This window comes from Ranitomeya variabilis, chromosome 2 (assembly GCF_051348905.1).
Source record: "Ranitomeya variabilis isolate aRanVar5 chromosome 2, aRanVar5.hap1, whole genome shotgun sequence".
NCBI classification, from domain to species: domain Eukaryota; kingdom Metazoa; phylum Chordata; class Amphibia; order Anura; family Dendrobatidae; genus Ranitomeya; species Ranitomeya variabilis.
The window spans coordinates 742,124,884-742,151,312 of NC_135233.1; the positions used below are offsets into that span (position 1 = coordinate 742,124,884).

General features: G+C 41.4%; 1 protein-coding gene across 4 annotated transcripts in view; it reads left to right on the top strand.

Annotated features, from left to right (window-relative positions):
• The window catches only part of HACE1 (HECT domain and ankyrin repeat containing E3 ubiquitin protein ligase 1), a 163,180-nt gene that overhangs the window by 91,090 nt on the left and 45,661 nt on the right, over window positions 1–26,429 (top strand). For all 4 annotated transcript variants that reach the window (XM_077289651.1, XM_077289654.1, XM_077289653.1 and 1 more), the window contains exons 17-21: window positions 1,232–1,319; window positions 1,418–1,567; window positions 2,353–2,549; window positions 17,626–17,757; window positions 26,037–26,135. In XM_077289651.1, the coding sequence (XP_077145766.1) occupies window positions 1,232–1,319; window positions 1,418–1,567; window positions 2,353–2,549; window positions 17,626–17,757; window positions 26,037–26,135 (666 nt within the window). The remainder of the gene's footprint in view (window positions 1–1,231; window positions 1,320–1,417; window positions 1,568–2,352; window positions 2,550–17,625; window positions 17,758–26,036; window positions 26,136–26,429) is intronic.

Consider the following 26,429-nt stretch of genomic DNA (forward strand, 5'->3'; position numbering starts at 1 on the left):
ATTGTTTTACTACACAGCAATATATGCATTACAGAGACGGGGAGATGCGGTCTCTGCCTTATTAACCATGGCTTCATTTAGAACGGTGTGCACCATTTCATAAATGGATACTCCGGAATATGGAAAAGTACAAAAGGGGGTGAGGTAACAAAATTTACAAGGGGTACACAGTCCTTCAATTCTGAAAAAGACAAAGCATTTAAATTTATTTAGTCTTGACAAGGGGCATTACAGAAAAGAAGGAATTATCAGCCAAAACAAATGCATCTCGTCATCAGCTGTTCTCTGGCTAGTACAACCCTAGCAGTGTGAAGGACTTCTTACTGCAGTAGTCCTCTTCAGAAAATGGACAAGATGATTGCTTCATGTAAACAGAACCAAAGTAGGGAAACTTTGGTTGAACGTTGAACCCACCACAAGAGGGACAAAAGGGATTTTTCCTTTTTCCAAGACCCCTCCTGTTGGTGTATAGAGAGACATTAGGCTACTGTTGTCACATTGCCTTTATCTTTAACCACACCTCTGAATGGTAACGGTCATGCTTCGCTGTGGTCTTAGACATACGGTGACACCCTGAATTCTAATACATTTTTGACTATGAAATAGATCAAATGGAATATGTGAAGCAATAGCCTCATCAATTACATGCATCTCCCATTTCTACACTTCCCCGGTTCCTGATGGTTTCCTACTTTTATGTTCCCATTGTGACGCATCAGAAATAGCAGAAACTATCTGTTTAGCAGGATTCCATTCCTTCCACACAATTTATATGCCCATGTAGCTCTAAAAACAAGTCCAGCAATACCTTTACATGACAAGTCCCCTCATCCATTTTTCTGCACCATGTGCACAGCTTTTTTTTTTCACATTGATTTACATTGTACTGTAAATCACAGTGCAGTTCTGCACCAATTCTGCACTAAATCTGCATCGTGTGCACATACCCTTAAGGTATTACTGGACTTGTCTTTGAAAGAGCTACATGCACATATAATTAGTTTTGTTAGGGGGGGGGAGTCCTATTGACAGATCCCCTGTAATGACAACATTTACGGTGCAAGGACATAGAGGGCGGCAGGGACCGGGAGCCCTACGACAAGTCTTATTTTAGTTTGTTTGTACTGGCCTGAGCCCTTATAATAATATTTCTCCCCTGCACAGCCCCTTTTACGGTACTAGTATTCCAGAAGCAATAGTCAGGTATTTTCTATATACATTTGTCTTGCAGGGACAAGGAGTTGTCCGGGAATGGTTTGATATTCTTTCTTCTGAAATCATTAATCCGGATTATGCACTTTTCACCCAATCTGCAGATGGTGGGTATACAAGAGACCATATTTGATGACCATTACCTCCCCCAAGAAAAAGGTCTTAGATTTGCTTCTTGTGTCTCTCTGTTTTAATTTTGGAACAGGAACAACTTTCCAGCCAAACAGTAACTCCTCGGTGAATCCGGACCACTTGAACTATTTCCGATTTGCTGGGGAAATCCTGGGTCTTGCTCTTTACCACCGACAGCTGGTCAACATTTACTTCACCAGGTCGTTTTACAAGCACATCCTTGGTATGAATGCAGGCTATTCTCCTTCCTTAATGGTTGGTAATGGGGGGTTTACCTGTGTACAAGGAAACAATAATCGACATCTGTGTGTCTGCCGATGACTTCATGTTCAGGGTCCTTAGTTCTGAAGACCACGTCTGTAGCATCAACTATTAAAGAAAGCAATTTCTCTGAATGTGTTTATCGTGCTCTTTTTATTGTAAAATATGTCATTCGGTAAGTTGTATTTGTGTGTTGTATTTTATTCCCGTAGACCACCACCACATTTTTCTCCATTAAAAAAACAAGCAAAAACAAAGCAAAACATTAAAAGCGAATGTATTAATGACTTTCATTTTTTTTATCTTGCATTTTTGACACTTTACAGCTCATGTGATTTATGAAGAACGATTATAAATCACACAATTTATGCTGCTGAAAAGAACAACATAAAACGCAGCTGCAAAAACAAAAAAGTAGCGAATATTCCATAAATAAATACATGTCATTTAAAAAAAAAAAAAAATAGCATGACAGTTTTCACCACAAATACTGGTCAGATCTGAATCATAACCAATTACTAGTATGATCATTATGAAAGCAGAGTGTGTTACGTAGTGAGATCTTCTCTGATGGCCACATAAAAAATCTGCTAATATAGACAGATAAATGGCAGTCAGTCCTTGTGTTAGTTGGGTGCAGTACATTGATTCCACTGAAGAGGGCAGCCTTGTGCTATAAATGCTCACACTAGTAAATTGGCCGTAAAGAAATCCGTTCCTAAATATCTGCATGCTTTTATACTGCAGGTATCCCAGTAAATTATCAGGACGTGGCCTCCATTGACCCAGAATACGCCAAGAACTTGCAGTGGATCTTAGATAATGATATTAGTGACCTGGGACTGGAACTTACTTTCTCTGTGGAGACTGATGTGTTTGGAGCCATGGAAGAAGTGCCCTTAAAACCAGGAGGGGCAAGCCTAGTTGTTACACAGGAGAACAAGGTGAGTGATGAGATCAGTGTGGAGATGTGCTTGTAAACTGTCTCTGGAAAGATACACTTCACGCTCTGATATCGTTCCGAAATTACTGTGTCTGTTCCTTCGGGGTATGATATCTGTATGGAAAATTCCACCCCTTAAGGAGGCTCTGCTGCCATCAGTCGGTGACGTTCCTAATCCATCATATTATTAACAGTGCTAAACTGTTGTATCCATCGGAATTCCCTAAACATGGGAGATTGAGCCGAGGAGTAAGAAGTTGCACCAGATAACAGCCCATCAAGATGATCGCCTCTATTCCACTGAATTATACATGAATGCTTTGCGTGGAGCTGCGAGGTGGCACTCAGCATTACCGGAATCTCTGATGTTATTTTGGGCGCCGCGCTTCCCTCTATTAATATTTCTATTTAATCAGCAGCCTGTTATCCCAACAGCATCGCGGGCGCCGAAAATTATGACAGTGCTCCATTTATTAGCAGAAATAATATGCATTCGGTGTCATGGTGCTCAGATCCATCATTTGTCACAAAGCGTCAGCGCAGAAAAATGTTTAGATTCTGCTCCCTGCCACATTTTTAATTATGTACATCCATTTTCCGATGACAAATACACAGATTGACTTGAAGGGAGAAGCCAGCCTTATGTTTCAGTAAATGTCTCCACTTTTTGTCTGGGGGAGAGGCGCAGAACAATGGTGCATGATTGAAGACTTGGCTGATTCAGGGCTGAAGGCTAGCTAATGGTGTGTGTGCTATTCTTCTTCCATGTGTACCAGTGCTGGGAAATTCCGATCACCTTGCTGGAAGACAAAGCGATAATTGCATTGTCTGACACTTTGTGCCAGCTACAGGTCAGGCCGAGGTTTCTGGGAAAATGCCTATTTCCACGTCCTCACAACGTCCTGATTTATGGATGATGTAGATCTTATTTTCTCGTGCTCTCATTTCCCTTTATGTCTTTATTTTTAATTACACTTTTTTTTCTTTTCTATGTTCTTACAAGTAACACTAGGAGGCCGCTGCTATCCGTCCGTCCTAATCCCATTTTAATGGCTCAGCTTATAAAGGAAGGACATTAGAGTAATGATTTGAGATGTTCTTTATGGAAACTATTAACCCAGACAACAACAGCAGTGCCACACAAATGGCTGGAGACGGAACGTGCGTTGATAGATTATATCTGGTTCAGTTCCTAGGGGAACCAAGAAATGATTTTTTTTTTTCTTTTCTAGTTGCAAAGTTCCTTATTCCGTTTATGGATTCTGCACTTTCATCAGATGCATTTAGTTTCATGTTAGGTTTATTCTTGTACTGCATTATTTTTTGTTTTCATTTTTTCATGTCTTATCGTCTTTAGAACAAACACTGTAGTTCAGAAGTTTGCCCATGAAACGTTTTTACGTTACTAGTCTACATGTGTTTCTGAGCTTCATTTATACTATTAGCCTTGACCTTCGCTGTGCAAGATCACCACCCACACGCTCCCCTTCTGCAAGTCTTGGGAAAGGACTGCTACTGTTCTGCAGGCACTTAGGTCGCTTTTCTGGCCTGTTTGGCAGATTTCTTTTTCACACATAGGTTCACAGTACAGCACATTTCATTGGCCGCAAGTGTCTTCCAAGACAGAGTGCACGAAAGAAAACTCACTGTGAGAACTCTAAATAAGCATTTTTATATAGATACATACACATACACCAGATGGCATAGATTTTGGTGTGCCTATATGTAATTTGTGTATACTCCCGTGCCAGACCTCCCGTGCAAAAAAAAAAAAATAGAAAAAGCAGGCAGCACTCTAATACTTTATAAAGTCCACCTTTTTCTTTGATAAGAATTGAGGTGCTGCCTGCTTTTTCGAATATATGCATGCTTATGTATATACGTGTGTGTAATTGTATATACACTGTGTGCAGAATTATTAGGCAAGTTGTATTTTGATCACATGATACTTTTTATACATGTTGTCCTACTCCAAGCTGTTCAGGCTTGAGAGCCAACTACCAATTAAGTAAATCAGGTGATGTGCCTCTCTGTAATGAGGAGGGGTATTGTCTAATCACATCAACACCCTATATAAGGTGTGCTTAATTATTAGGCAACTTCCTTTCCTTTGACAAAATGGGTCAGAAGAGAGATTTGGCGGGCTCAGAAAAGTCCAAAATTGTGAGATGTCTTGCAGAGGGATGCAGCAGTTTTGACATTGCGAAACCTTTGAAGCGTGATCACCGAACAATCGAGCGTTTCATGGCAAATAGCCAACAGGGTCGCAAGAAGCGTTTTCGGCAAAAAAAGGCGCAAAATATCTGCCCATGAATTGAGGAAAATCAAGTGTGAAGCTGCCAAGATGCCATTTGCCACAAGTTTTGCCATATTTCAGAGCTGTAACGTTACTGGAGTAACAAAAAGCACAAGGTGTGCGATACTCAGGGACATGGCCAAGATAGGGAAGAATGAAAAACGACCACCTTTGAACAAGAAACATAAGACAAAACGTCAAGACTGGGCCAAGAAATATCTTAAGATTGACTTTTCAAAGGTTTTATGGACTGATGAAATGAGAGTGACTCTTGATGGGCCAGATGCATGGGCCAGAGGCTGGATCAGTGAAGGGCAGAGAGCTCCACTCCGACTCAGACGCCAGCAAGGTGGAGGTGAGGTACTGGTATGGGCTGGTATCATCAAAGATGAACTTATGGGACCTTTTCGGGTTGAGGATGGAGTAAAGCTCAACTCCCAGACCTACTGCCAGTTTCTGTAAGACAACTTCTTCAAGCGGTGGTACAGGAAGAAGTCTCCACAGCGTGGCTGGCCAGTAAAGGTCTCAAAGAAGAAAAAATAATGACATGGCCCCCTTGTTCACCTGATCTGAACCCCATAGAGAACCTGTGGTCCCTCATAAAATGTGAGATCTACAGGGAGGGAAAACAGTCCACCTCTCGGAACAGTGTCTGGGAGGCTGTGGTGGCTGCTGCACGCAATGTTCATCGTAAACAGATCAAGCAACTGACAGAATCTATGGATGGAAGGCTGTTGAGTGTCATCATAAAGAAAGGGGGCTATATTGGTCACTAATTTTTTGGGGTTTTGTTTTTGCATGTCAGAAATGTTTATTTCTAAATGTTGTGCAGTTATATTGGTTTACCTGGTGAAAAGAAACAAGTGAGATGGCAATATATTTGGTTTTTATTAAGTTGCCTAATAATTCTGCACATTAATAGTTACCTGCACAAACAGATATCCTCCTAAGATAGCCAAATCTAAAAAAAAAAGCACCCCAACTTCCAAAAATATTAAGATTTGATATTTATGAGTCTTTTGGGTTGATTGAGAACATAGTTGTTGATCAATAATAAAAATATAATCCTCTAAAATACAACTTGCCTAATAATTCTGCACACAGTGTATGTATATGTGTGTATGTATATGTGTATAATATATATATGTACATATGTATATATATGTGCCTGCATTTGTGTGTATGTTCATATGTGTACTGTATGTCGTGTGTGTTTATACATGCGATGTGTGTATGAAGATATGAAAGTCTGTGTATATGTGTACATATATGTGTGTATGTGTGTGTATACGGTATATATATATATGTATATATATTATATACAGTATAATTTGTGTGTATATATACTCTAGTACATTAACGCTTAATGTAAGTCTGTAAAAAATTAGATTACACCGCACATAAGTGCTTGATTTATGCCAAAGATATCATTTTGAGATGAGTCCTCAGTTTTAATTGCTATGCTTCTTCCGGTTTAGACAGCCGTTCAATTAACTATGAATGTGGAAAAGTGCTTTGTATCCTTCGATGCGCTCATTTTCTAGTTAATCGCGTTTTTGATAAAAGCAGATCCTGTGGAAATGAGTCGGTGTTTCGTACCTGCTTGGATCCGCACAGTAAACATCTTTGCTGCCTGTTTTTCTTTAGTCTTGAGGAGTGCTGACCTCTTAACAATTGCTGGAGGGTAGCTCCGGCAATTTTCTTTTTACCTTGTGAAATGCATACATCTGCAAGACGCAGACATGTAGAGAAAAGCACAGCACAAACGAACACACTTTCTTTTAGGTAAGGAATTGTGTATTCTGCTACATATGGGGTGCTATGCCAAGATGTCTAGCGCCTGGTTATATTTTGCAGGATTTAGGGTATGTGCACACGTTGTGGATTTCCTGCGGATCCACAGCGTTGTTTTCCTGAGCAGAAATGCTGCAGATCCGCAAAGTGATTTACAGTACAATGTAAATCAATAGGAAAAAAAAATGCTGTGCTAATGGTGCTGAAAATTCCGCACGGAAAACGCAGCGGATTGAAAGAAGGAACATGTCACTTCTTTTGTGCGGATCTGCAGCGTTTCTGCACCCTTCCACTATAGAAATCCGCAGGGGTAAAAAATGCGTGAAATCCGCACAAATTCCGCAACAAAAACGCACAAAATCCTCATAAAAAAACGCATCAAATCTGCACCTCCGTTTTCTGCCAGGAGATGCAAATTTTGTGCAGAAAATTCTGCACCCAAATCTGGAGCGTGTGCACATAGCCTTAAGGGCTCATGCAGCATAGAATTGTGCTCCGTGGATATGGACACTTTGGCAAATTCTCGTGTTATTGTGACATTTGTTGCAAAAAGTTTAAAATTGTAGAAGATAAACTATTGGCATCCATCATTCTGCTCTTCATTAATGCTGATGTGCCCCAAATTTTATCAGCGTGTGTGTTTTGTCCCACCATTCAGTGGACATCTAACTTGGGTTTCCCTATGATGTTTTTACAGTGCATGGTCTGCAGTGGGAAGCCACCAGTCAAAGATGGGCAGTACTTGGAGCAATTTGGGTGGTGAACTCTTGAATATTATTCATTTATGTTCGATGTTGGAGAAGGGACTAGAGGAATAGATTAAAGTTGAACAAACCCGTCAACAATGTGTTGTGGTGTCGGAGTCTCCCAACTCTCCCACTTCAGATGATGTAAAAAACATGGAGTCAGTAGTCCACGATATAATGTATTGTTCAAAAAGTTTATTATATTAACAGGCATAAAAATCTATTCATAACAAATGAAAAGTCTGGAGCAGAGACTTGGGTATGTACGACTGGTGGTCCACATTCGGGTAAAAATGTACTAAATGGATTCTCTATATAAACATTTAGTCCCATATACTACTAGTGCATCATTGATTTCCTTTCTGATTAAGATCATTGGCAGACTCTTTACTTTAAATGGATTTTTATGCCTGTTACTGTGTATAATATAATAAACTTTTCTGATTATGTACTATACTGTGGACTATTGACTCCATGTTTTTGTAGGACTTGCCTACAGATATGCAGTTGTTAGCGGTGTCCGGCAGCGGTATATTCGCCCTTCCTGTGAAAGTTTTTTTCTGTATGTGGAAGTCTGGAATGATAGTGTCGGCCAAACGAGTGCCCGGCCAACAAGTCGGTAAGGTTTCTGGGCACCTTTAGTTGTTCTGCTGTACAAATATGTTCCTTCATTATTTTGGCGGTTGAGAGCAGGGCTGGATTAAGGTTGGTGCCGGAATCGAGGCAAAAAATTAATTGGAGCACCTCTCCCTAGTAATAGTGTTCTAATCTCTGGCTGACTTGAAGAGATCCTGTCAACTCCGAAGATTTGTCCATTTTAGCAAATATACCCCATGCAGTAATAATGCGGGATCACCTATTGGAACTCCGTGTTGTGCCATTACCCTATAACTCCTTCCGAAAATGCATGAATACATTGACAACTCTTCCTCCTGCCAGAAGGGTGTATTGTTACACATTCTGGCACTTGGTGTCCAGTTAGTCATGCCAAGTGCCGGACTCTCCAAGAGAGAACATCACCTCCAAACGCCGTCATTAGTGAATAGCAACCGGAGAAAAGGTGCTTGGTTCTTCCTGTGATTATGGCTATCTGATCAGCACCTGCTCCATCCAGAAGCTAGCAGACTGCTTGTACACCTTACACCACAGATCCCATGATGATGCCGATCCCAGCCAGCTGCTATTGGTTGCTTGTGAGTCAATCCTGTGTTTCTTCTTAATAGGTCTTCTCATGAATGCCAGGACAGGTTGGCACAGCATTCTTGTCAGTCTTACCCATGGAATACCTTTTTCAGTTGAAGGGTCCCACTGTGTCCTATAATAATAGGATAATCTAAGGGTTTTTGTCTAGTTCTAGTGATCTGTGGTAGAGCAGGATTTATTGGCTGCATGACTGGTGGTCTAAAATATTGAAGTGGTTAATGTTCATTTCTCTGGATGTTTACGGTAGTAAGAGTTAAAACCTGGGTCGGAGCATTTTTTTTTTTTTTACTAAACCTTATTTGGCTGTAGAAATGACTATGGTTTCCCTAACAGAATCTGACTGTGATTTGATGGAGCACTGGTGGTGACATTACTCGTCTGCCACTAGTGATGGACCAGTGGTGGTCTTGGCCTTTGCCGTGTTTTTTGTCATAAAGGATGTTTGCCATACTGTGTATAGCATAGCCGAATGTGGCCTTCTGGAGGGTATGAGAATAATCCATCACAAGCTGTTTTCCTCTAGCCACCCAATCACATCTTCTAAGCAAATAATAAGTCTACTCCCACCTAAAATATAAAAATGTCACTGTGGTGGCTGTCTTCTGTATTTACCATCAAATCCCTTTCTCTGAATCAACAGGGGGACACAAACCTCAATCATTGTGCCAGCTAATTCCAGGTACATGGTGTACTGTGATGTCACTTAAAGGATTGATCAGGATATCTTTTAAAAACCTTACCACACATGTCCATGGGTGGAGCTCAATCCCATTACTTTCATTAGAGCTTCCAAGGGATTAATTCCCTTTAAAGGCAATCTGTCAGCAGGATTAACCCTCCTAAGCCATCTATCTAATATATAAAGCTGAATGTGTGTGTGTATGTCCGGGATTGGCATCTGCACCGTCGCAGCTACAGCCACAAAATTTTGCACTGTCACACGTCTGGACCCCGAGAGTGTCATAGGCTATGTTGTGAGGCGAAATTTTAACCCCGCGTGTTCCAATTAACCAGACAATTTTGCCCCTATCTGCATAATGGGGAAAAAGTGAAAGGAAAAGTGTTGGAGGCAAATTGACAGCTGCCAGATGTGAACAAGGGGGACTTAAAGAGTGAGAGCGATGGCGCCAAAGAGTATATACTGTACAGTTGCTAAGGTGGGGCCCCGACATGGGATACTCACCACACACGGGGATATGAACACACACACAAAATGCGCCACACACTACCACGTGCTTGAACACATATACCACCCTCAGCGCACATGTCACCACACATACACCATCCTCGCCACACAAAAGTCGAAACACAAAAGTCACCGCTCAAAACTCGCCACGCGCAAAATTCGCTTAATGCAAAACTTGCCACATGCAAAACTAGGCTAACGCAAAACTCGCCACACGTGCAAAACTCACCTCATGGAAAACTCGCCACACGCGAAACTTGCACACGCGGAAAAATTGCCACATGCACAAAAGTTGCAACTCATGCAAAAGTTGCCTCAAACAAAACTTGCACATACTTAAAACGCACCACACATAAAACTCGCCATGCGTAAAACTCACCATACGCAAAACTTGCTACACACAACTTGCTACACTAACCTGTCACATGCAACTCGACACACAAAAAGTTGCTACACGCATGTCACCACACAAAACTCATCTCACAAAAGTCGCTACATGCATGTCACTACACACGCAACTCAACACACACAACTTGACACATGAAACTCGCCCTAAAACACACACAAGTCTGGTATTATCCTTCAAAAATAAAAATCTGATTAATAAGCAGACAAACTACAAGAGCAACAAATGTACCATATAGGAAATACGGCAGCTGTCAGTCACATGACCTGTCTATTATGTGTATGTGTGAGCTAATATATACTGCCAGGGGGGAGGGCTTCCTGTTGGCTGGGGATTTATCAGGCTGACAATTTAGCTTACAAATACTGAGGTAAAAATACTGAGCAAATAACGTGTGAACGAGGTCTAATACAGGAGGAGATGACTTACAGGTATATACTATATATAGGAGGAGATGACATACAGGTATATACTATATACAGGTGAGATGGCATACAGGTATACTATATCCAGGGGACATGACATACAGGTATATACTATATACAGGGGAGATGACATACAGGTATATACTATATACAGGGGAGATGACATACAGGTATAATATGAGGGGAAAATGTGAGGTGAAAATGAAGAAGTGTGAGATGAAAATGAGAGGAGTGAGGGGAAATAATGGAGTGATCGGAAAATGACAGGGGTTAGGGGGAAAATGAGAGGCGTGGGGGGAAAATGAGAGGAGTGAGGGGGGGAAAATGAAAGGAGTGAGGGGGGGGAAATGAGAGGAGTGAGTGGGAAAATGAAAGATGTGAGGGGAAAATGAAAGATGTGAGGGGTAAAGTGAGAGGCGTGATGGGAAAATGAGAGATATGAGGGGGAAAATGAAAGATGTGAGGGGGAAAATGAGACGTGAGGTTTTATAACTAACTACAGTTAGTTACTATGCCTGGGAAACGCTGGGCTCTTTAGCTAGTATGATCATATAGGTCATAGGAAGCTGAATATAATGATGCCTTGATTTCTGTTACCCGATGTCTCAATCCAAAGATATCCACATTTTTCTATGAGCTGTTCAGGACAATGGGCCGGACACTGATCTGCATGAGAATCTGCCTCCAGGGTTTATTTTACATGAAAGGATGTTACCAGTGTGAGACATGTAACTAACACAGAACAGTAGAACTGAACTTTGCCTGATAACAAACATGTTAGCATCTGCAGCTCTCACAGCTCTGCAACAATATTGCAGCACTGCCTGTGAAATGAAAGCTGAGAGGAACCTGCAGATGTGTCAGGTATAATCACACACAGCTCTTCAGTGACATCAGGAGGGCAGAGAGTAGCCATTACATGTCTCACACTGGTAACTCCCTCTTTTGTGTAAAATAACTTCTCAGCCAGACACAGATCTGGATGAGAATCTGCCTCCATAGTCCTGAACAGCTCGTTTACGTTTAAGAAAAATGTGGGGATCTCTAGTATAAAATGTAAGATTGCAGATATCAAGGTATTCAGATTCCTATGACCTATATACCCATATAGATGGTTTAGGAGGGTTGATCCTACTATCAGATTCACTCTAATGGCAAGTACAGAGGCCTACTTGGATGTAAGTAAATGTTACCTGTTATACTATATTAATTGGAACTTTATAACAAGTAGTCCTCGATTCATCTTAATAAGGGTGCGTTGTGGATTCAGGGACACCTAATTCAATAAGATGCACACGCCTCGGGGTGAAATTTCTCTTGCGTAGACTCGTGTCTCCACAAGAGAAATTGACATGCTGCAGTTTGGAAAGATGTGCCGCATGACCATCTCTGCGGGCTTCTCTGGACACAATGACCCTGGATTTCTTGAAATCCCATCCACTATGCTGTAACATCCTGGACGCTGCGGGTTGGAGGGTGCACAAGTACACAGTGTCCAACCTGCAGCGTTTGCTGACCGTGGACACATACTCTTAATAGTAGCGTATGCCTCTTTATGCCTTATGAATCTGACTCCAGTAGACATGAACAGATGCATAGACCTAAAGATACGCAACTACCAAACTGGTCATCAAGGGTAAAGCAAAGGTTATTGTGCCCAATACATGACAGCTATTTTTGACCCCATTGTTGCTCTTTATCGAGCTTGGTGAAGACCAGTAATGGGTCAAAATCTGTCCATCATGTATTGGGCTCAATAAACTGAGCGTATGAAGCGATCACCTGTCTGTTGTCATGTCTATGGCTTCATTACCAAGGTTCCTTGGTGTTTAGACTCTGACTGATGGTAGAATGCCGCTGACCGTTCTGATCATCATTGTAGTAAGATTTGTAGTAAGGTACACCACAGCTCGCCATGAATTAGAGAAACTGGCGCCTCCTCACACTATCCCGCCCTGCTTCACCCATTTTGGCGGATTTGGCCGAAACTGATGTAAAAATGACAAAAAAACGCAAAATATTTGCTCATTCCTTGTAACTCTAAGTATTTTACGCCAGCTTCTGGCAGAAACACTTTGGTGAATCGGGGGCATGTCAGGTCTATAAATATATGACATCTTTTAACCCTACATTTTTCTGAAATCACCACAAAATGTAAAACAAAAATAAAAAGGCACAAAGCATGCGAATAAACTGAGTACTTCCGTCACACTCAGAGTAATTAAGTACTTACTGATTCTTTTTTTAAAACTCTAAACAGGTCCAAAATTCTATCATTATACGTATATCTTTTTTTAGGGATCCTAAGTGTTTCTTTTTTAATACAGAGCTTTATAAATTTCTTTCTTTGCCTGTCAGATAGGGAAGCCTAACTGTTTTCTGCATGCATATTTATTATTGTCTTCGATGAATAAATTCATATCTATTAAAAGACTTCGATATACCGTAAATAAGCTATATGAAAAGTTAAACAACTTTCTATGATACTTTAAGTTTCGATACCTCACTTTTGTGAGATTTGTTTGCTGTGAGTCAATGTGGACATTCTTGTTTTCATCCGCAGGCAGCAAACCAGTGCATAACCATTACTTCCCTCATCTGGGAAATAGTCTCTGAGCGAAACAGCCTAGAATCCAGCCTTATACTGTGTTGCAGACTATTTAAGAGATATGTGAAAGCTTACACTGCCCTGAATGAGCATTTGAGAAGGTAGCCAGAAGTAGAAGATGAGTTTTAGTGCTGAATCAGACTACATATGGATTGCCTGTAGTCTGTTACCATGGGGACACATGTCTGTTGAGGAGCTGAAAACACAAAATTAAAGACCATTTTCAGTTGTCTTCTATCATTTTATATTTATTGGGTGAATACGGAAAAAAAACCACACAAAATTAATCTCTATATCTGAGAGCAGCATGATGTAGTGGCAGAGACCCTGATTCCCAGTGTTATCAATTACTGTGCTGCCAGTAATCATTTTTATATCAGGAGCAGTTTATCATTTGAGGACTAGTAAACCTGCTGCCATGTTAACCTTCATATCATGAACTCTGTATAACCCCTCCCTAATACTGATTGTCAGCTTTCTGGCTATGCACAGTGTACATAGAATGCTACCAATCAGTGGTATGGGCCGGGTTATGCGGGGAACTGGTAGATCTGGTACTTTATCAGTACTGCAGCAAACAGCCCAGTAAGTGATATATCGCTGGAATCGGGGTCTCTGCCCCTACATTATACTGCTCTCAGATGGCGTAGCAAAAATCTGGTTTAAGCTCTGATGCAGTGTATCTCCAAGTACTTTGTTATTCTACACCTTGCACAGATTATGGGTGACATTAAAGAAACACTCCCACAAACACTAACATTTTTATTGTTTAAATGTATGCGAATGTAATGTAGTGTGAGTGTATTAATATTCTCACCTACTGCTGCTCTCTCCGGGATCCAGCGCCATTCTTCTCTTCTGAATGTCACCTTCGCTCTGCAGACTCCTCCAGGTTGCACTGCGCTCTGGGTGATCCGGAAGTGATTTTTACCATGTAAGTCTATGGATCGTAAGGACGAGGCTCAATAGACTTCCAATGTAGAAGAGACTTCTGGCTCACGTATAGAGTGTAGCATGAGCCAGCAGATCTCGTTTGCAGAAGAGCGGCACTGAGAAGAGCAGAAGCCCGACGCTGGACAGAGCGGCTCTAGACGAGTGTATTAATGGTAGTGGAAGTGCATCTTTAAAGGTGGGAAAAGTTCTGAAATTATTCTTCTTGGTATGATTTTTTTTTTAACATGACACACATTTGGCATTAGGGGAGTGTAGACTTTTTATATCCACTGTATTGCAAAGATTCTTATTTTCATGTGTACTGATTAATGAAAAAAAAAAGTTAATGGTTTAATGTGTTCTAATGGAGATTCACAAACTATTTAGTTCTTACCTTTTTTGCAGTTTCAGACAGCCCCAAAAATGCGGAAGCGTGTAGTTGACAAACTTGTTACGAGCGATTATTTTGCAGGTAAACTCCAGTATATTCAGTCTCCCATGACAGCACCACGAGAGCGGGGATCCGCCTTTCAAGGTCAGGAAACCTACAGACATAAAAGGGCGGAACCTCTTTCCCACATCAGTTGGTTCAACCAGATTGTGCAGATGTGGGGTTGTCCGGATATAGACTTTTTTGCCACCAGGAGAAACAATGGTGCATTGGATCTGTTCTCTAAACCCCAGAGAAGGTCCACACAGAGTCGATGCTCTGCTGATTCCACGGGACTTCAGTCTGGCATATGTCCCCCTTCCCGATAGCCCTGATTCCGTTGGTATTGAGAAAGATCCAGGAGAACACGGCCTTTTTGGCCCAAAAGGCCATGGTTTTCCTGGCTCACAAATCCATCTGGAACTTCCAGATCTCTTCTCCCAAAGACCAATCTTCCATCCACGAGTGTCCAGCCTACACCTAACAGCGTGGAGTTTGAGATGGTGCTGTTGATAGGGAAATGTTTTTCTCACAATCTAGTGGCCACTCTACTTCAGAGTAGGAAGGTATCCACAACAAAGATATATGCTGGAACCTGGAAGAAGTTTCTATCTACCTCAAATGCAGAAATTAAGGGGGGAAGGTCCCGATAGGAAGAGTTCTGGATTTCCTACAAAAGGGCCTGGAGATGGGACTAGCCACTATCTCCCTCAAAGTCCAGGTATCAGGTCTGGGAGCCCTATAAAGTTTGTGATTTGGCTGGGAATTATTGGGTGGCTAGGTTTATTGGGGCATCGGCTAGGTCTATGCTCATCTTTGAAGAGCGAATAATGCCTTGGGATCTAAACCTAGTTCTAACATCGTTGACAGAATCTCCTTTCGAGCACATTGATTCAGCCCCAATAAAAGCTCTTTCCCCTAAGGCCCTTCTTGTTGTATTAACATCTGCCTGTAGGGTTAGTGACATTCAGGCCCTTTCCAGACTTCCACCATATACAAAGTTACTGGAAGATAGGGTTATCTTTGAAGCTGAAACCGTCTTACCTAGCAAAAGTGGCCTCTAAATTTCACGCTTCAGCAGATAGTTCTTCCTTCCTTCTCTGCCAACCCTGGGAATCAGAAGGAAGAGAAGCTATATTCACTTGATGTCAGGAGATGCCTGGTCAGATATGATTCAATGACTAACCCTTGGCAAAGGGATAATTCGTTATTTATGTCCTTTCAGGTGGCTAGGGAGGGGCTTATGGCTTCAAAATGTACTTTAGCTAGATGGATCAGGGAAGCCATTTCATTAGCTTATACAGCAATTGGTAAGGCAGCTCTGGAAGGTCTGCAGGCTCACTCCGCATGACCCGTGGCGGCTTCCTGGCCAGAGAGATTGGAGGTGTAGATTGAGCAGATATGTAAGGCGGCTACGTGGTCTTCTCCTTCCATGTTTTATAAGCGTTATAGGCTTGATATTGGTGCCTTCTCCAATCTCACATTTGGGAGAAGGGTGCTTGAGGCTGTGGTCCCGCCCTAATTTTTTTACCTCTCTGTAATTCTGTCCTGGTGCTGTCATGGGAGACCGCATAAAGTGTCTTAGTTACTTACCAGTAACAGGATTTTTTGGAGCCCATGACAGCACTTTTATATTCCCTCCCTTCACGTGTGGGTGAGCACTTGTTTTACTTGTACATAATCACGTGTGAGAAATTATTGGTGTCCAGAATACTGTATAATGTGTAAGTAACCTTGGAGGTCCTCTCATGGTCTGTAATCCAACTGATGCGGGAGATAGGTGCCGCCCTTTTATGTCTGTAGGTTTCTTGTCCTTGAAGGGCGGATGCCCTCTCTCGTGGTGCAGTCATGGGCTCCGAAAAATCCTGTTACCGGTAAGTAATTAAGACTTTTACTTACAAAACCAGTTTAAAGCTGTTTACCTGCAAAATCGTTCTGCCATTATTTGACAGGTGCGCCTAATGCATATTCGGCTGCTGCCACGCGCGCCTACAACTGCGGCCAGAAGCTGCTGAAATGTGTTCTAAAAGGGGGTAACAATACAGGGAGGTTACCTGCATATACCTGAGCGGCCAGAGTTGGTGTGAAGTAATCACTGGGAAAATCAGTAATCTGAGAACTGCCTCCTACCTGACAGCACCTCAGCCTCTAGGTTTGATTAGTCAGCCTGGAGCGATGTCACCAGTGCCGCGCCAGGCCGTCTAATCAATAGGAGAACCTTGGATGCTGGGAAGTAGGGGGATGTTGTCAGCGTTCCTATTATGCAACTGATGTTGCTGATGGACCTGGTCCTGCAAATTCAGTCCAACTCTGAGCCGCCATTATAATGCTTACATGGGCCAATAACTTCTTCATAGTGCTGGATGTATTTATGGTAGCATATTAAAATGAGCCGTGCAAAAACAGAGAAAAAGATCAATTGTTATTTCTACTGGCTATATATTTCTTCCACAGAATTCACAGTGTGTACTTTTTCTAAATAACCCATGTACTATAGTGACATGTCTGAGGCCTTAATATACAGTATGTGCGTGCATCCATAGAATATTCTCTCCTATCCCGTTCTGTCCCCTTTGTCCTTTACCTTATTTCTGTGTGTGCGAGGCCTCTTCCCTCTTCCTTCCACTAGATGTCACTGTACTTCTGCTCTGCTGCGGATTTAATATCTGCCAATTTTCCAACCTAATCTTGTTATACAATATTTAGGATGCATTTATGTGTATGTTCAGTAATTTGCAATGGTGTTTAAAAAAATGATTAAAAAAAATAATTTGTTGTACGCATTAATGCGGCACCTAATATGCAGCAGCCCTGAAGCCTTGTTACCGGCAACAATACAATGATGCAAGATGGAGAATCCATTTTCTTGAAGAATGTCTTGTGTTCCAAAATGTAGTTTCATAGTTTATTTCTCCCCAAAAAAAAATGTCAAAGCCAGACGTGATATTAGATGAAGGGTTACGTCTGTAATCAAACACGCAGCAGACACATTGCATTTGGATGCCTCTTTCTCTCTGTCTCTTTTTTTGAATCATTTTTCTCTATCGCAGGCAGAATATGTCCAGCTTGTTACTGAACTTCGCATGACCAGAGCCATTCAGCCACAAATCAATGGATTTTTGCAGGGGTTCCACATGTTCATACCACCTTCGTTAATACAGCTTTTTGATGAATTTGAGCTGGTGAGCATTTTATTTTTTTTTAATACTTTTTACTGTGCTGTAATACATTGAGGTTGCATTTTTTAGCCTTCCTATTTACAATCAATTTCTTTAAGGTCACCGGTGTTCCATCTTTAGTGGTAACCATATATATTGCACAATGATTGTGTTTTTCTCTTTTCTTTTTCCCTTTTTTATAACTTGTTCCATAATATCTGCAAGTTCGTGCAGTCCTAGCTTAATGTGGTTTTTTATGGTCTTCAAAAGTATTGATATGAAATGTGATATCCAGCTTCCTGCGTGACTCGCGATCCTAAAAGGTGACACTGGCGAGTGCTTAGGTCCTGGGAATGAATTACGGCTCTGTAGCATCTATGATATGATTTTTCGCCGCTGCTATGGATCATGGTGAGACTTGATTCAATTAATAGCAGAAAGCTACAGATTAAAATGACTGTACTGGCTTCTCCTTTTTTTATATATACACATATATGTGTATTTACTTACTTTATAGGGATATACAGTATGTATGAAATAGTTTTGTGCTGAAATGTCCTGATTTTTGCTCCATGACAAAGTTGCTTAAAGGGATTTTCCATTGCTGAAATATTGGTGGCGCTGTAGTGAGCAGCATGTCTCCTTCATTATTTCTCCAGCTACATATCTATGTGTTTGGATGTAGGTCTGGTACCTGGGCTCGGTCATATTCCAGTGAAAGGAACGGACATGCAGTACAACCAAATGTATAGTGTTGTCCCTGGTGAACAGTGAAGAGGGGATGTATCACTTGCTGATGTCTTGTGGCCTCTTTGTTCAGCTCATATTCATGGGAGTTGGGCCCCGCTCATCATATAGAAATGCCAATGGTATTCATTAATGATTTTCAGCTCATCTTCTGTCTTCAGGAGCACACCGCTCCCCAGCCTTCCATCTTCCTGCTTGCTGGGGGTGGTGCACTTCTGAAGATTGACAGTTCAGACCAGCAGCATTGTCCTACCACTGAGCGCTCCATTAATACTAGCAGAGTCCTCTTTCCCTCTGCAGCATCGGTGAAGCTCTGGCTGGATCCATGTTCAGATGATGCTTGCACGCTCTATAGTGAACAGCTTGTAAGCGTGCGCTCATTGCCTAGTAGACTGGCCGCTTTGAGGTGGCTGGTAACCTAAGTAACCAGAACAGTAAACTATAGAATCCCTTTGCAATTTACTTGTTATTGCAAACCCTCTCCGTTCTCATGAACAAAGTTGCTAGTTTATACATGTCATAGCTGTCCCAAAATAGTATCCAAAAAAAGCATTGTGTCGCCCCACAAAAATAAGCAGTCACTCGACTCCATCAACCAAAAAAATGAAAATGTTACAGGTCTCTCATAATGGCGAAACCATCAGAATTTTGTTTCCCATTTACAGTACACGATTTGGTAAAACGAATGAAGTAGTTCAAAGGTACAACTCGTCCTGCAAAAAACAAGTCCTCATATGGTTATATTGACAGAAAAATAAAAAAGTTATTGCTTTTGGAAGAAGGGAGGAAAAAATGAAAACACAAAAACGGAAATGTACCCTATTGGAAAGGGGTTAAAAAGTTCTATTGTCAGACTACTTTAACTATGAGCATAACCCACCAGTCTCTATAGACTACTGTTATAGCATGTCCTAACAATGGTGTAACGGACTGACCTAAGAGCTGGATGATGTCTTTTTGGCACTGATTAATTGAAGGACTTATCTAGGAATATAGAAAAAACTAGATGGTAGCCCGATTCTAATGCATCGGGTATTCTAGAATATGTATGTAGTTTATTTATGAAGATTTTAAAATACATTGAATACACAGGATTCGGCTGGCCGTGACCAATTAGCGAAGCGTGGTTCAAATCCCGCGCCATTTTGCAGCCGGACTGCGCCTGTCGCTGATTGTTCGCGGCCGGCCACGTAGTATATAGCACAGCCACGTAGTATATAGCACAGCCACGTAGTATATAGCACAGCCACATAGTATATAGCACAGCCCACGGAGTATATAGCACAGCCCACGGAGTATATAGCACAGCCCACGTAGTATATAGCACAGCCCACGTAGTATATAACACAGCCCACGGAGTATATAGCACAGCCACGTAGTATATAGCACAGCCACGTAGTATATAGCACAGCCCACAGAGTGTATAACAGCCCACGTAGCATATAACACAGCTCACGTAGTATATAACAGCCCACGCATGCAGTGTATAACACAGCCCACGTAGTGTATAACACAGCCCACGTAGTGTATAACACAGCCCACGTAGTGTATAACACAGCCCACGTAGTGTATAACACAGCCCACGTAGTGTATAACACAGCCCACGTAGTGTATAACACAGCCCACGTAGTGTATAACACAGCCCACGTAGTGTATAACACAGCCCACGGTGTATAGCACAGCCCACGTATTATATTGCACAGCCCACGTAGTATATTGCACAGCCCACGTAGTATATAGCACAGCCCACGCAGTACATTGCACAGCCCACATAGTATATTGCACAGCCCACGTATTATATTGCACAGCCCACGTATTATATTGCACAGCCCACGTATTATATTGCGCAGCCCAAGTATTATATTGCGCAGCCCATGTAGTATATTGCACAGCCCACATAGTATATTGCACAGCCCACGTTCTATATTGCACAGCCCACGTAGTATATTGCACAGCCCACGTTCTTATTGCACAGCCATGTAGTATATTGCACAGCCCACGTTCTTATTGCACAGCCATGTAGTATATTGCACAGCCCACGCAGTACATTGCACAGCCTATGCAGTACATTGCACAGGCAACGTAGTACGTTGCACAGCCCACGTAGTATATTGCACAGCCCGCGTAGTATATAGCAGCCCACGTATTATATTGCACAGCCCACGTATTATTTTGCACAGCCCACGTATTATTTTGCACAGCCCACGTATTATATTGCAGAGCCCACGTAGTATATTGCAGAGCCCACGTAGTATATTGCAGAGCCCACGTAGTATATAGCACAGCCCACGCAGTATATAGCAATGTGGGCATCATATCCCTGTTAAAAAAAAGAATTAAAATAAAAAATCGTTATATACTCACCTTCCGTTGGCCCCGGATCCAGGCGAAGCGGTTACCGACGCTCCGGTGACCGCTCCATGCATTGCGGTCTTGCGAGATGATGACGTAGCAGTCTCCCCAGACCGCTACGTCATCATCTTGCGAGACCGCAATGCATGGAGCGGTTGCGAGGAGCGGGGAAGGCCTGTTCCTGATCCGGGGGCCGACGGACGGTGAGTATATAACGATTTTTTATTTTTTTAATGATTTTTAACATTAGATCTTTTAACTATTGATGCCGCATAGGCAGCATCACTAGTTAAAAGTTGGTCACACAGGGTTAATAGCAGCGGTAACGGAGTGGGTTACAGTGCGGCATAACGCGGTCCGTTACCGCTGCCATTAACCCTGTGTGAGCGCTGACTGGAGGGGATTATGGTGCGGGCACTGACTGCAGGGAGGAAGGAGCGGCCATTTTGCCGCCGGACTGTGCCCGTCGCTGATTGGTCGTGGACGTTTTGCTGCGACCAATCAGCGACAGACCATGACAGACAGAGGCCGCGACCAATGAATATCCGTGACAGACAGAAAGAAAGAAAGACAGACAGAAGGACAGACAGAAAGACGGAAGTGACCCTTAGACAATTATATAGTAGATTCTGTAAATATCATCATGGTTAAATGAATAAATACATTTAATTGGAATATTATGATAGTAGCTGTCTTATTACACTGACAAAAACCTTACCTACAATAATTATAGAGCAGTTGTCTGTGAGCATGTGCAGTAAGAAGCTCCACGGCTGTCATATACATAGCTTGACGGTATGAGCTATAGGTCATCTCAATGTCACAGCCGTGGAGCTTCCTACTGCACATGCTCACTTGTACCTGTGTCCTAACATTGCAGCACAGCTTTCTGTCTTTTCATCAAGACCGCAGCCATTTTAATGTACTATAATGATCATCCCTGTAGACAAAAAAAGATGTGATTTGCTGACTAAGGGTATTTAGGAATTTATTGATCACATTTGATTTGTCAGGAACATGTCTTTAAAGGGAAACTGTCACCATATTTGACCAATCTAAACTATTAATATGGGGACACAGGCTACATAATGCTCATAGGAGTCCTCTCTGTGTGTCTCATATCAGATGTGTTGTTACTGAGAAATCTTCTTGTATCACTTTATATAAGTGGCCTCTTCCAGGCTCTAGGGCGGATGGTGCCTGGAAGAGAACTCTGCCTCCAGAGCTTGTTTTTCATGAAGGAGGAGTTACCAGTGTGATGGCCGCTCTCTGATGTCCTGATCCCACTGCAGAGCTGTGTGTGATTATTACTGACATCTGCAGGTTCCTCTCAGCTTCCAGCTCACAGGCAGATAGGGCTGTAATATAGATGCAGTACAGCAGAGCTCAAAGAGAAACAAAAAATGTGTTTGCAAGAAGACAAATGTCATTTCTCCTGTTCTGTGTTAGTTACTTGTCACACTGTTAACTCCCCTTCATGTAAAAGAAGCTCTGGAGGCAGAATTCTCTTCCAGATATCATAGGCCCCAGAGCCTGGAAGAGGGCATTTATATTGAGTGATAAAAGAGGATTTCTCAGCAAGAACACATCTGATAGGAGACACACAGGACTGTTTTCAGCAGTCTGTGACCTTCATGCCCATATTAATAGTTTAGATAGGTCAAATGTGGTGACAGAGTCTTTTTAATATTATTTTCTTTTACTATGAAAACAATTTATCTGCAAAATCTGCAAATAGCCTCTTCAGAAAGGAAGAGGGAAAGAACTTTAGTGTCATTTATTGGATTTAGCAACCCTAAAAAGTCAGTCTTGATCCTGTGAAGGGCATTTGCACATGACTTGTAATAAGAAGCCAAACCAGAAACTCCATTGCAGACACGTGTTTCTGGTTGTTTGCCACTCGTCTGTGCAAAGCAAGAGAACTGTGACAGGGATTCTAAGGGGTAAAGTTTCCCCTTGTGGAAAGTGCCAAGTGAGTGTAAGGAGACTTCTCACCCAGCCATACCAGTTCTCCTGCTTTGCACTATTGAGAGGAAATGCTCCAAAAACATGTCTGCAAATGGAGGTTCTGATTTGTCAGCTGAGCTCTCTCCTCATGCATTAGATGCCGACTATGTTACAGAGTCAGCAGCTGTCTCTAACAGCAGCGGCCATAGCACGTGTCTACAAAAAGAGTTTTTGGTTTGGCTTCTTATTCCAAGTCATGTGGAAATACCCGGTAGAGGGTCGATATTGACATATAGGATTGCTACTTCCAGTAGATGGCACTAGAGTTTTTGTCCTCTTCCCTTGTGAATAGGCTATTTTGCTTATTTAAATTCCCAAGGAAGCATTGCATAGCCTATAAGTCTCCTTACACCAACATAGTGCTTTAAAAAAAAAAAAAAAAAAAAAATGTTTGATTTAATGCGGAAGATCTCTAGCAGGGGCTTTCTAGGATCGAGGCTATTGTTGATTAGCTGTTTGGCTTAGTAAGGCAGTCTTCATGTTGCTTACGCTGCTCACTCTACTCACACAACTCTACAGCAGGGCTGTGTTGGCTATTTCGGCATTGACCTATTCAGTTCAATGGGGGAACACCATAATGCCCAGCACGGCCGCTATGAAGGGTACACCTTGCAGATAGATGGGCTGCGCACTAAAACCCTTTATAATGACTGGTTGGCAGGGTGTGCCCAGATATAGCCCCCATTCATTTACTATTGTGGCCTATTGTGATACTGGATAGTGCAACACTTAGGCTGCCGTCACTCTAGCAGTATTTGGTCAGGATTTTCCATCAGTATTTGTAAACCAAAACCAGGAGTGGGTGATAAATACAGAAGTGGTGACATGTTTCTATTATACTTTTCCTCTAATTGTTCCACTCCTGGTTTTGGCTTACACATACTGATGTAAATTACTGACCAAATACCGCTAGTGTGACGGCCGCCTTACAGAGAATTTTTACATATTGGGAAATAGCAGCTATGTGATTCCCGAAGTGCAAGTGGGTATAATTTATCCTTTTTTTTATCCACGTGCATTTATTTATTTTTTCTTGTAGGTCCATTTATCCGAAGAGATATAGTATGTTAGCAAATAAACAACAGTGGTTTGAAAGAATAAATGTACGTTATTCCTTTCCTTTATTTTTTTTCTAAATTGCTATAATCAGCCCATAAATTGCTGTAGCCTCTTATTTTGTTAGAAAACCTGTATTTTCCTTTGTAGGCTTTCTGGTGGTTAGCGCAGTGCTGCATCCTTTTTTTTTTTTCTCCTAGCATGTAGCAGTCGTATATACAATACTCTTAATAATATATATTCGGCAATTCTCTTTCCGTGCATATTTTCAATTGTCTTCTAAATGTAATCTGCAGGGTAAATAAATCCAATGTGCGGTGAAGAGTTCCAATGCAAATAAGCCTTTCTGTAATTGCAAGATAGGAGGACGCCGGCATTACTGCACATTGCACAGCGCAAAGATACACATTATTAGCTAGCGAAAGATAAATATGCACAGTCAGATTCCTTAATTTCCTAATACAATTCTGGAGCACATCATGGCACTCACAGGGGGACAAATAAGACACTTATTAATTGTTTACATTTATTATCGGGATTATGGCGCACATTTTATTTGGAAATTAGATTGCATTTGAAAGGCTAGAGGTGCACTCTACAATTAAACATCTGAATATGCATGTCCTAAAGCCGCAGCTTTGAAATCCTCATTCACGTATATCTTTTTTTTTTTTTTCCTAAGGCTTTGATATTTCGGTAACATGCATGTCAGTGCTGTTATTGCAATTTTAACTGACATTGCAGAGGCATTGAAAATGGCTGAGGAAAGCTGCAGAGCTACGCCATGTATTTCTTTTACCAGGAACACATTTGTCTGAATTATTAAATGGGCTCGCTATGTTGGCTTGTGCACCAGTAAGCTCTTTTTTTGGGTCACTGGTGATGTTCCGCATTCAAGGCTAGATGTGGTTGCTCAGCTTGGACATGTGTTAGTTCTTTGGAATCGGATCAGTATCAATAAATACAAATAATTAGCCCACCTGTCTATCACTTTCTAATACCAGTAAGGAATGAGGAGCACTGTACACTTTGGGCATATGTTTAGTTGTCAATTATTTATATGTTTAATTGAATAGTGCCAGCGGGACGTATTCACCCATGTGACGTTCAGGAACAGCAGTCTTCCTGTCACTCGTCTGATACAGTTCCGTAATGATGAAATCCCATAGTGTATTCATAGTTTTGGACTTTTATGCTCCACCAGCATCTAATAAACCAGCAAAAAAAAGATGTGCAGGATATGAGGAAACACTTATTCAATAAAAATGCACACAGCCTTTATTAGGTAAGATTAAAAAACCTGGAATGGACGGCAAAATAAACGGACACATTGACAGGAGAGCTAATGGAAAAAGAGAGCAAAAAAAAATATGTATGTGTATAAGATAATATAACGTATGTGTGTATGTATGTATGTATATATACATATATATATATATATATATATATATATATATATATATATATATATATATATATATATATATATATAAAATTATATACATATAACTATATATATATTATGTATGTATGTATACGTGTATAGTTCATGGTACAGCGGAACTTCCCCCAGAGTGTATCAAGGCATAAGTAGCAAACCAAATATCAGAAGTGACACTAGAAAATAGGGTAAATACTGGCAATAAAGATTACAGTGGACAAAAATCACCCTGATAAGAGGACTCCATTTTTACCGAATTAATGCTCACCGACTAAACACCCGATGCGTGTTTTGCAACAACTTTGTCTGGGGATCCCACTTTTGATATTTAGCTTCTTATGCCTTTGTACCCTTTGAGGGAATCCCTCTGTTCCCTGTATATGTATTTATATGTGTGATATATGGATATATTATTTTAAATTTCTCCTTCTTTCTTGTTGGCTCATCCACAATGTTTCCATATGTCTGTGCATTTTGGCACCCCTTACGAGTTTTGTAATGTTACCTAATAAAGGCTATTTGCATTTTTATTGCATATGTGAATATTCATATCCATATATTTTTTGTTGCTTTAATATCTATACATGTTTATTTGGATCTGTTTCCTGCACCACCTGTTGGTTCACTTCGTTAACACTTATCAGCATTGTACATCAAAGCTTAATCAATAACTGACGCATTGATGATTTTGTAATTTAAGGAACTTCTTCTGTCCGGCATGCCAGAAATAGACGTGAATGATTGGATCAAGAATACCGAGTACACTAGTGGTTATGATAAAGATGATCAAGTAATTAAGGTAAATCTCTTCCTTCTAAAATTGAAAGGTCTGTATATGTTGAAACCCATGTATCCCACTACATGATGTTATCACACAGGTATCGTAGCGCGCAGGTATTGTATACTCTGGGTCAGAGTGTGTGTCGGCTTTCATATGGAAGCATACAGATCTGACATGTGAAGACTATAAAACCATTGTCCCCTAGAAGGTTTAACTGAGCTGATAACAGCCACTGCAGAACCTCTTTACTGTAGCCACTGTTGCTTGCAACCCTATAATGGAGGGTTCATGTCCGGCCATTAGCAAAATTCT